This window comes from Triticum aestivum, chromosome 6A, assembly GCF_018294505.1.
Source record: "Triticum aestivum cultivar Chinese Spring chromosome 6A, IWGSC CS RefSeq v2.1, whole genome shotgun sequence".
In the NCBI taxonomy this organism is placed as follows: domain Eukaryota; kingdom Viridiplantae; phylum Streptophyta; class Magnoliopsida; order Poales; family Poaceae; genus Triticum; species Triticum aestivum.
The window spans coordinates 556,284,938-556,296,372 of NC_057809.1; the positions used below are offsets into that span (position 1 = coordinate 556,284,938).

The window sequence follows — 11,435 nt, forward strand, 5'->3', positions numbered from 1 at the left end:
ATCAAAGCTTTCAAGATGATTGAGTTAGCTCGTGTTCAAAACAAGTATCTCACACAAGAAAATATTTTGTTGAAGGAGCATATTGTCGCACTCAAGGGCATTATTCGCAAGCTGGAGGACCTCTTACGCTCGATGTGTGATTATTCGTCACCTCCAGTGTCGTATCACAATCACAACTCCTATCTTTACCGTTTTTCTTAGTTCGATCCTATTAGTAGTATCTTGATCTAGTAGAATAAAGTTTATGGCATGATCTAGTTTTGAGTTTTGCTTTATGATCTCTCTTTGTAATCTAGTTTTGAGTCAAGGGCTTGATTATTTTGCCATGATCTTGGGTGAATAAAAGAAAGAAGAAAAGAATAAAAAGAAACAAAAAGTTCATATTGATCTTATTGAGAGTAATGACTTCACATAGAAAGAGTATGATGATTAAAAGTTGTTGGGAGTTGGCAGACATTTGGTCATTGTTGCAATTAATAGGAAGTAATAAGGAAAGAGAGGTTTCACACACACACACACACACACACACACACACACACACACATATATATATATATATATATATATATATATATATTATCATTGACATCTTTTATGATTGGGAGCACTCATTAAAATATGACATGCTAAAGAGTTGATGTTGGACAAGGAAGACAACGTAATGAGTTATGTATTTCTTATATCTGAGATAAAGTATGTTGTCATGGATCCTCTAACTTGTTGAGCTTGCCCTTCCCCCTCATGCTAGCCAAATTCTCAGCACTAAGTAGAAATACTACTTGTGCTTCCAAAATCCCTAAACCAGTTTTGCCATGAGAGTCCACCATATCTACCTATGGATTGAGTAAGATCCTTCAAGTAAGTTGTCATCGGTGCAAAGCAATAAAAATTGCTCTAAATATGTATGATTGATTGGTGTGGGAGAAATAAGCTTTATACGATCTTGTGATGTGGAAGTAATAAAAGCGACGGACTGCATAATAAAGGTTCATATCACAAGGGGCAATATAAAGTGACGTTCTTTCGCATTGAGATTTTATGCATCCAACCATAAAAGCGCATGGCAACCTCTGCTTCCCTCTACGAAGGGCCTATCCTTTATTATTATCCTCTACCTTATGCAAGAGTCATGGTGATCTTCACCTTTACCTTTTCATTTTATCCTTTGGCAAGCTCAGCATGTTGGAAAGAACATGATATATATACCTAATTGGATGTAGGGGAGCATGAACCATTATTGTTGACATTACCCTTGAGGTAAAAGGTTGTGGGGCAAAACTATAAGCCCCTATCTTTCTCTGTGTCCAATTAAAACTCCGTAACCACAAGTATCGCGTGAGTGTTAGCAATTATGGATGACTAAATGATAGTTGAGTATGTGGACTTTCTTTTTAGCTCTGACATAGACTCTTTCCGATGTTATGATAAATTGCAATTGCTTCAATGACTGAGATTATAGTTTGTCGGAGCCCAATAAGGTTTATGATTTATACTTTTGCATTGTGAATAGATCATCACTTGAATATAAGTAATCATATGACAAAATCTATATATGTTGCTGTTATGAGAATAATCATGATGCCTTCATGTCCGTATTTTATTTTTATCGACGCCTCTACCTCTAAACATGAGGACATATTTATTGTTATCGGCTTTTCGCTTGAGGACAAGCGAGGTCTAAGCTTGGGGGAGTTGATATGTCCATTTTGCATCATGCTTTTATATCAATATTTATTGCATTATGGGCTGTTATTTCACTTTATGTCACAATACTTATGGCTGTTCTCTCTCATTTTACAAGGTTTACATAAGGAGGTAGAATGCCGGCAGCTGGAATTCTGGGCTGCAAAAGGAGCAAATATTAGAGACCTATTCTGCGCAACTCCAAAAGTCCTAAAACTCCACGGAACGTCTTAAAATAAATAAAGAAAAATCCTCGCCAAAGATGAAGGCCAGGGGGCCCACACCCTGCTCACGAGGGTGGGGGGCGCGCCCCCTACCTCGTGGGCCCCCTGGTGGCTCTCCGACGTCTATCTTCTCCTATATGAGGCCTTTCGATGAGAAAAAAATAGGAAGGAACTTTTCGGGATGAGACTCCGCCGCCACGAGGCGGAACCTTGGCGGATCCAATGTAGAGCTCCGGCAGAGCTGTTCTGTCGGGGAAACTTCCCTTCGGGAGGGGGAAATCATCACCATCGTCATCATCAACGCTCCTCTCATTGGGAGAGGGCAATCTCCATCAACATCTTCACCAGCACCATCTCATCTCCAAACCCTAGTTCATCTCTTGTATCCAATTCTTGTCTCAAAGTCCGGGATTGGTGCTAGTAGGTTGCTAGTAGTGTTGATTACTCCTTGTAGTTGATGCTAGTTGGTTTATTTGGTGGAAGATCATATGTTCATATCCTATATGCATATTATTACCCCTCTGATTATGAAAATGAATATGCTTTGTGAGTAATTACGTTCGTTCCTGAGGACAAGGGAGAAGTCTTGCTATTAGTAGTCATGTGAATTTGGTATTCGTTTGATATTTTGATAAGATGTAGGTTGTCTAGCCTCTAGTGGTGTTATGTGAACATCGACTACATAACACTTCACCATTATTTGGGCCTAGAGGAAGGCATTGGGAAGTAATAAGTAGATGATGGGTTGCTAGAGTGACAGAAGCTTAAACCCTAGTTTATGTGTTGCTTCGTAAGGGGCTGATTTGGATCCATATGTTTCATGCTATGGTTAGGTTTACCTTAATACTTTTGTTGTAGTTGCGGATGCTTGCAATAGAGGTTAATCATAAGTGGGATGCTTGTTCAAGTAAGAACAACACCCAAGCACCGGTCCACCCACATATCAAATTATCAAAGTATCGAACGCGAATCATATGAACGTGATGAAAACTAGCTTGACGATATTCCCATGTGTCCTCGGGAGCGCTTTTCCTATTATAAGAGTTTGTTCCGGCTTGTCCTTTGCTACAAAAGGATTGGGCCACCTTGCTGCACTTTATTTACTTTTGTTACTTGTTGCTCGTTACAATTTATCCTATCACAAAACTACCTGTTACCACTTATTTCAGTACTTGCAGAGAATACCTTGCTGAAAACTGCTCATCATTTCCTTCTGCTCCTTGTTGGGTTCGACGCTCTTACTTATCGAAAGGACTACGATAGATCCCCTATACTTGTGGGTCATCACTAAACCCTAGAAGCTAGCCTATGATTCTGATTGTTCTTGTCCTACGGACTAAACCCACCGGTTTATATAGACACCGGAGGGGGCTAGGGTTACACATAGTCGGTTACAAGGAAGGAGATCTTCATATCCGAATTGCCAAGATTGCCTTCCACACAAAGGAGAGTGCACCCGGACATGGGACAAAGTCTTCAATCTGGTATCTTCATAGTCCAACAGTCCGGCCAAAGTATATAGTCTGGTTGTCCGAGGACCCCCTGATCCAGGACTCCCTCAATGTCTAGGGGGAGAATCTTCATCATCACTTTCATCAATATTACCAGTTTCAATAATTTCATTCTCTATAGCCCTAGCAATTTGTTCATCAAGAAATTCACCAAGTGGCACAGTAGTATCAAGCATAGAAGTAGTTTCATCATAAGTATCATGCATAGCAGAAGTGGCATCATCAATAACATGCGACATATCAAAATTAATAGCAGAAGTAGGTTTAGGTGTCGCAAGCTTACTCAAAACAGAAGGTGAATCAAGTGCGGAGCTAGATGGCAGTTCCTTACCTCCCCTCGTAGTTGAGGGATAAATCTTGGTTCTTGGATCTTTTAAGTTCTTCATAATGATAAGCAGATATAAATCCCAAGTGACTCAAAGAACAGAGCTATGCTCTCCGGCAACGGCGCTAGAAAATGGTCTTGATAACCCACAAGTATAGGGGATCGCAACAGTTTTCGAGGGTAGAGTATTCAACCCAAATTTATTGATTCGACACAAGGGGAGCCAAAGAATATTCTCAAGTATTAGCAACTGAGTTGTCAATTCAACCACACCTGGAAACTTAATATCTGCAGCAAAGTGTTTAGTAGAAAAGTAATATGATAGTAGTGGTAACGGTAGCAAAAGGTAACAGTAGCAAAAGTAATATTTTGGTGTTTTATAGTGATGATAACAATAGCAACAGAAAAGTAAATAAACGAAGAACAATATATGGAAAGCTCGTAGGCAATGGATCGGTGATAGCGAATTATGCCGGATGCGGTTCATCATGTAACAGTCATAACCTAGGATGACATAGAACTAGCTCCAGTTCATCAATGTAATGTAGGCATGTATTCCGAATATAGTCATACGTGCTTATGGAAAAGAACTTGCATGACATCTTTTGTCCTACCCTCCCGTGGCAGCGGGGTCCTATTGGAAACTAAGGGATATTAAGGCCTCCTTTTAATAGAGTACCGGACCAAAGCATTAACACATAGTGAATACATGAACTCCTCAAACTACGGTCATCACCGGTAAGTATCCCGATTATTGTCACTTCGAGGTTAACGGATCATAACACATAATAGGTGACTATAGACTTGCAAGATAGGATCAAGAACTCTCATATATTGATGAAAACATAATAGGTTCAGATCTGAAATCATGGCACTCGGGTCCTAGTGACAAGCATTAAGCATAGCAAAGTCATAGCAACATCAATCTTAGAACATAGTGGATACTAGGGATCAAACCCTAACAAAACTAACTCGATTACATGATAAATCTTATCCAACCCATCACCGTCCAGCAAGCATACAATGGAATTACTCATGCACGACGGTGAGCATCGTGAAATTGGTGATGGAGGAAGGTTGATGATGACGATGGCAACGGATTTTCCTCTCCGGAGCCCAGAACGGACTCCAGATCAGCCCTCCCGAGGGAGTTTAGGGCTTGGCGACGGTTCCGTATCGTAGAACATGATGAATCCTTCTCCTTGGTTTTTTTCTCCCTGAAAGTGAATATATGGAGTCAAGGTTGAGGTCGGTGGAGCGTTAGGGGGCCCATGAGGCAGGGGGCGCGCCCCCACCTCGTGGACAGGTGGAGGCCCCCTGACGTGGATCTTCCTTCCAGTATTTATTATATATTCCAAAATAGTTCTCCGTTGATTTTCAGGTCATTCCGAGAACTTTTAACTCTGCACAAAAATAACATCATGGCAATTCTGCTGAAAACAGCGTCAGTCTGGGTTAGTTCCATTCAAATCATGGAATTTAGAGTCCAAAACAAGGGCAAAAGTGTTTGGAAAAGTAGATACGACGAAGACGTATCAGTAGCCAGTAGCGTCGGATAGATATACGAAAACTTGTTGTTCGATCAATCTCTCGGAGAAGGAGAGATCGATATCACTTCCCTCTGTATGAATATGTTCATGACGAACTTCTGTACTTAATGGTTTCCTTCATTTGCTTACTAGCTAGCGTCGACCAAGCACGGAGAAAAGAGAGGACACTTCTCTCTATTAATTAATTAGCTACCTAACACAATATATGAAACCCCCCAAAATTAACCATACAAAACCCCCAACCCCCCCCCCCTTCAAAAAAAAACAAAAACCCTAACCCGTGAAATGCTGACGCGTGGTAGCTTATTGGTCCCGGTTGGTGCTGCCAACCGGGACAAAAGACCCCCTGTCAGGGCAAGCCGCCGTGGCCATGTGGAGACCCATCTGTCCCGGTTCGTGTAAGAACCGGGACTAAAGGTTTAGGGCTTTAGTAACGACCCTTTAGTCCCGGTTCCCTAACCGGGACAAATGGGCCTTACGAACCGGGACGAATGGCCATTTTTCTACTAGTGAATGCACACACCGACGATGAGGTTGCGCCCCAGATGATTCAAATACAGGCATCAGAGTGAGCCAAACAAACCTAGAGAAGAAAGCACATGGGATGCGAGGACATGTGCTCTTTTTTTCACGAGGAAAACTTCCAATCTATTCATCAACTGTCAAGGTAATACAAAGAACACCAGAAGTAAAAAATACATCTAGGTTCGTAGACCACCTAGTGACGACTACAAGCACTAGAGCAGGCCAAAGGCGCGCCGCGATCATCGCCCCTCCCTCATCGGAGTCGGGCAAACCTTATTATAGTAGACAGTCGGGAATTCATTGTGCTAAGACCCCATAGGACCAACACACCAAGACAGCAATCGCCGATGATGAAGAGATGTTTAGATTAGAAGGATCCAACCTGTAGACATGTGAACACATACAAATGAAGACCGGCTCCACGTGGATCCATCAAAGACAAACGTCGACCAAATCTCGCGAGATCTGCCAGAGACAAACCTCCGCACGCCCATCGTAGATGGTAGAAACACCACCGGGATGGGGGCTAGGCGTGAAGGACCTTATTCCATCTTCAGAGAGCCGCCGCCGCCTTGCCTCTCTGAGCAGGACACATACCCTCACAAAACTTAAAAAATCATATGAAAACAAAGCCCTCCCGTCGGCAAGGGCCGGGATCCACCATGCTTCCATGGCCCTAAGACCATAGAAAGCGAGATAGACCGGTGACGGCACCGACAGGAGACACTAGAAACCCTAGCGCTTAGGCTGCCCACACGTACGAGAGCGAAGGCGTACGTGAGGACATGTGCTCCTACAGACAATGGACAAAATATACCAAACAAATTGTCCGGACTTCCCAATTCTTCCCCAAGTTTGGTTCGTGTTTGTGAGCACTCGAACATCAAACTGGTCCATGTATGTTTGATGCAGGGTGTTAGAACAAAACGTATCCGGACCGCATGACCGGATTAGAGGCGTTTGATGCACGTCGTTGGAGTTACCTTACGCGAAAACTCAACGGTGCCAAACCAGTGGTCGAGGTCGGGAACATACTCGGCTTATGTTCTTTCTGGTTGGATAGCATTTTTTACGTTCTAAATAGAATTTCCATGAGTTGTCTCATATTATTTCAGGTTTGATATCAGATTTATTTCTGAGCAACTATTTTGGACTTTCGGAAATCACTTACAAAGATTAACATAAAAAAGGTCCCTTGCGCGACCGATTGAGACCTATTGTGATAGGGCAGCAGTCGGCATTTGACGGATGATATCCTGCGTAAGAGCAACTTTAGGAGATACACATAATACAATAATAATAGATGTGCGAGCTTATTATGGGACTTCTATGGAATACAACGTTCTCCTTTCTTATTAACCAGCTAAATACACGTGTGTTGCTATGTGATGAAACACTATCTAAAGAATGATAGCGTGTGATCGATTGTCATCGGGCATGATGGCGTCAACTGTGTTGTGACAATGTTCGTGGCTATCAGCCCCTGCCCGGAGAAGGGTGGCGAGATGAGAGGTGTGGTCGGGTTTAAGATCTCGTCGGGCCCCGACAGACGTCCATCCATGTTACATAGATCAAAAGATTATAAAATTGCAAAATGTGGTTATCACTAAATGATAGAAAATTTTCTCTAGAACATGCTAAATGTAAAAAAATATCTGAAAATCGTAACATGGCAAACTTACGAATAGTTGTTCTCTCACATTAAAAAGGCCGTTATTCAAAGATTTTTTGAATGAACCCCCCAAAAAAAGGCATGACAATTTGCATCTGTACATGGTGGCAAAAATATGTGGATTAAATTTGTTAAGGTATTTTTACTACATACATGAAGACACAAAAAATGTGGATTAAAAGTTACCATCATGTAGAGCACAAAAAATGTACCATATAATGTTCAGTAGTAATTGCCATCTTGTTTCATGAAGTAAAATTTACCATGGTCTACATCAGCACACCATAAAAAGCTACCCGTATGTTTGGCATTTTTGTTACTCCACTCAGGGCCATCATCACTCTCGGAAGGAACGAACTTTCTTAACAAGCAAATAAGGTACAGTTGTAGTGTTCTCTAATTACAGTGAAGATCGATGTAGAGCTAGTTCTTGGGTAGGAGCACGTCACGGACCAGCTCGTCGAAATTTCGGTGAGACGAGCCGCCGGGCATGGCCGCGTTGACCGCGCTCTCCTTCCACTCCTGCGCTCTCTTCCTCATGCTCTTCCCCTTCTCCCCTTCCATGATCTCCGTGATAAGTCGGGCGACAGCGTCGCGCCGGACGTTGCTGTTGATCTCCATGCCGACACCCCACTCGTTGCACTGGTACCTACAGTTGGTCTGCTGGTCGGCGAAGAACGGCCAGCTGATCACCGGCACGCCGCCGCACAAGCTCTCCAGCGCCGAGTTCCAGCCACTGTGCGTCAGGAAGGCGCCCACGGCGGGGTGGTCGAGCACCTGCTGCTGCGGGCACCAGGACGCCATGAGCCCGCGCCCCGCCGTCTCGGCCAGGAACTCCTCGGGGAGCACCGCGGCGTCGCCCTTCACCAGGTCTCGACGGACAATCCACATGAACTGCTTCCCGCTCTGCGCGAGTCCCCACGCGAACTCCACCATCTGCGCGCTGGTCATGACAGTGATACTGCCGAAGTTGACGTAGACGACGGAGCCGGGCTCCCTGCCGTCCAGCCACTGCAGGCACTCGTCCTGCTCCTTCCAGAGGCTGAGGTTGATGGCGGAGCGCGGCGAGGGCGGCTCCTTGTGCGCCAGCAGCGGGAGCGGGCCGAGCGTGTAGACCTTGGGCAGGCCGAGCGCCTCCATGGCCTGCACCGCCTCGCCCTCCAGTTCGTCGAAGCTGTTGAGGATGACGGCCGACGCACCGGCCGTGCGCTCCGTCTCCCGCAGGACGTAGTGCACCATGTACTCGTCCGGGTCCGTGGTGCGTATGAAGGACGGGAAGTCCCTGAGCCTCATGCTCCGCAAGCCCGGCACGTCCTCCACCGGCGTGTCAAGGTATCCGTTCGTCAGCTGCTCGGCGTCTGCATGCGTAAAGACATATATTCAGATAAGAGCTTCGATCAGCAGCTATCAATGGCCGCACCGAGCAGAAATGGTTGACGCGCGCACTGACGGGAAACAAAACAAAAAGCAGTGCATACGTACCTTTGAGTGGGGCGAGGCCACGGCCGATGAGGAGGCGGTAGTGGCGGTACCCGAGATAGCTGATGGCGCTGGCGGTCCAGAGCTGGACGTAGGGGAGGTCGAGCTCGTTGGCGGCCTTCATGGAGAACCCGATGACGACGTCAGAGATGACGCATGTGACCGCTGGGTGGCCGGTGGCAGGGTCGTTGAGCCGCGCGAGGAGTTCGCGGAACGGCCCGAGGCAGGTCTCAGTGGTGGACTTGCAGAGCGCAGGGATGTCCTGCGTGACGTCGTCGTCGTCGGACGGCGGCAGGCCGTCGGGGATGGTGGAGAAGCGGAAGCCTGGGAGGCCGGCCACGGCGGCGGCGCCGCGGGAGCGGACGAGGCGGGCGTGGTTGTACTCGGTGTTGACGAAGGTGACGTGGAAGCCCCGGGCGTGGAGCAGCTTGGCCACGTTGAGCATCGGGGTGATGTGCCCCTGCGCCGGGTACGGCAGGCACACCGCGTGTGGCTTCCCGGCGGCGGCAGGTCCCATCGAGCCCATCTCCGCTGCAAATGACTCCGAGCGTTCCGAGCTGCCGGTCCAAGATGGGTCGATGGCAACAATGGCTTCCTCCTGGCTGAACTCTCGTACGTGGCCGGCACTTGCTTTGTTTCGTAACTTGGTTGGCTGGGGATCGATATGAATTGGTTACCTCGGCGAGAGCGCGGCTGTATTTATAGGCACGGCCTGCGCAGGCAGCACTACTCCATATTAGGAGGGGCATGACAGTGAGAATCGCCATTTTGTTACGAAAAACGCAAGTGATGACGTATTAGGATCGTGTTAGTTGGACTGGATGAGTATATTGTTTGTTTATTGCACCATGGCTGCTTCGAGGATGGAGACTTGTTGGTCACTTGTTGGTCCTACTCCTACCTCCACACAAAGCAGCCGGCGTGTGATCATGTGCGGGTCAGCGTGAGAGGTCGCTACGTGTGCAGCGGCGCCGCATGGGCAACAGCGGCAAGTTGGCAGCCGGCCGGCATGATCTACAGCACCGGCCATGTGCTATACGTGCGCGCTGAGATCGTCGGTAATGCGAAAACCAACATAGTGTAGACTCCTTATTAGCACTCTTTATGGCTTCGGTTCTGCTGGTGACCAGCCATCCACAGTGGCGGTGTGCTTGCGTACGCTCCTACTCCTAAAACTAACTATGTCGACGGTTAGCAAATTTGTACATCTACTCCTTGACCCGTAACGTTGGGCTCTTTGGCGTGCAGTTGCCGTCAGCGTGGCCAGCTCTGGCCTGTCCTGGGGTATGGGAACCAAAGAAAGAAGGCAGAAACTCTCTGAACATAATTCGTTTTCTTTGGATGAACTGGTGCATGTGGCATGCAACGGACAAGGATTGGGTCCACAACGACGGCCGCTGCATGCACGGTGTGATCGTTCATTACGTCAAAAGGAGCAAATTATTGCATTTGACATCCTCGGCACGTAACCAGCTGGACCTGGATGGATGGATGTGCAAGAAAAAAATACTATGGGAAACAAATACGGCCGGCAACATATATAGGCACATTATTCGTCTATAGTGTGACACAGCCGACATTCAATTCAGCTGGAACTGCAAGTCACTAGTGAGCCCAGTACTAGTACTACAGCGTGCCGAGCCTAGGCTAGAAATCGCCTGGATCGGATGTACTCAGCTCCGTGAAGGCCCGTCGTGGCCTACTGGCTAGACATGCGTTATTGAGGTCCCGTCGTGTCCGGCAAAGGCCTATTGGGCGCGTCCGTACGTACTGTAGGACGCTGTAGCTCATTTGATTATCTTCCTGTACGTGGCCAAGGCCTACTAGACTTTCGGCGGCGTTTGAACTGACATGGCTAAAACTTGAGGTCTCGTCTTGTTGGGCAAGTCTACCTATCTAGTAGCTGCTTCTGCTTAGATCGGTCGCAGGTTTTTCCTGAAGAAAAAAGATGCCCACAAGGCTCCTACTACTAGCTTCTGTTCACAGAACGCAAGAAAATAGTTGTGGCATGGCTAGAGCTAGCTGCCAGCATTTTCTGGAGCCTTTTGGCTGGGTAGCTAGCCGTATCATCACACGTATCACCTACTGACTTACACGTCCCCTTCGTCGCGCTGTTATGGATGGATGCTGTCCCGATCGAGCCGGTGCACTCCAAGCTAGGTTCATTGGACTCCGTCCGTCTCTCGGTGATCTGACTGCACACCTCCGGTCCATACGAGAAATTAAGGCGCAGCTACGACTAAGTTATTCTACCGGTGCCGGTAGGTACCGGTGTTAGATCCACCGTTCCTCACTTTTGTCAAGATCTGTGCCGCTAGATTCATATAAGTTAGTAATCTCATCCGAAAACTTATACAATGAAAATACAACTGTACAGTCTGACAGGTCGTATAGAATATAATCTAAGGGAGCCCACCATTTGGGGATATTTATTCTTCCTATCGTTCTAGTACACACCACCGTCTC

At 46.7% G+C, this 11,435-nt stretch overlaps 1 protein-coding gene across 1 annotated transcript; it reads right to left on the minus strand.

Moving 5' to 3' along the window:
- Positions 1-7,711: 7,711 nt before the first annotated feature.
- Positions 7,712-9,627, minus strand: LOC123131012 (7-deoxyloganetin glucosyltransferase). The gene is made up of 2 exons (XM_044550787.1): positions 8,973-9,627; positions 7,712-8,848 (listed from the first exon to the last, which is right to left on the minus strand). The coding sequence occupies exons 1-2, from the start codon at positions 9,493-9,495 to the stop codon at positions 7,914-7,916; spliced, it is 1,458 nt and encodes a 485-aa protein (XP_044406722.1). The 5' UTR covers positions 9,496-9,627; the 3' UTR covers positions 7,712-7,913.
- Positions 9,628-11,435: the final 1,808 nt, after the last annotated feature.

Bases quoted from the DNA above. Each gene is read 5' to 3' on its own strand.
- LOC123131012 (XM_044550787.1), bottom strand. From the start codon at position 9,495: ATGGGCTCGATGGGACCTGCCGCCGCCGGGAAGCCACACGCGGTGTGC. The intron at 8,849-8,972 runs GTACGTATGCAC...TTACGCATGCAG, and splicing joins TGGCCTCGCCCCACTCAAAG to ACGCCGAGCAGCTGACGAAC.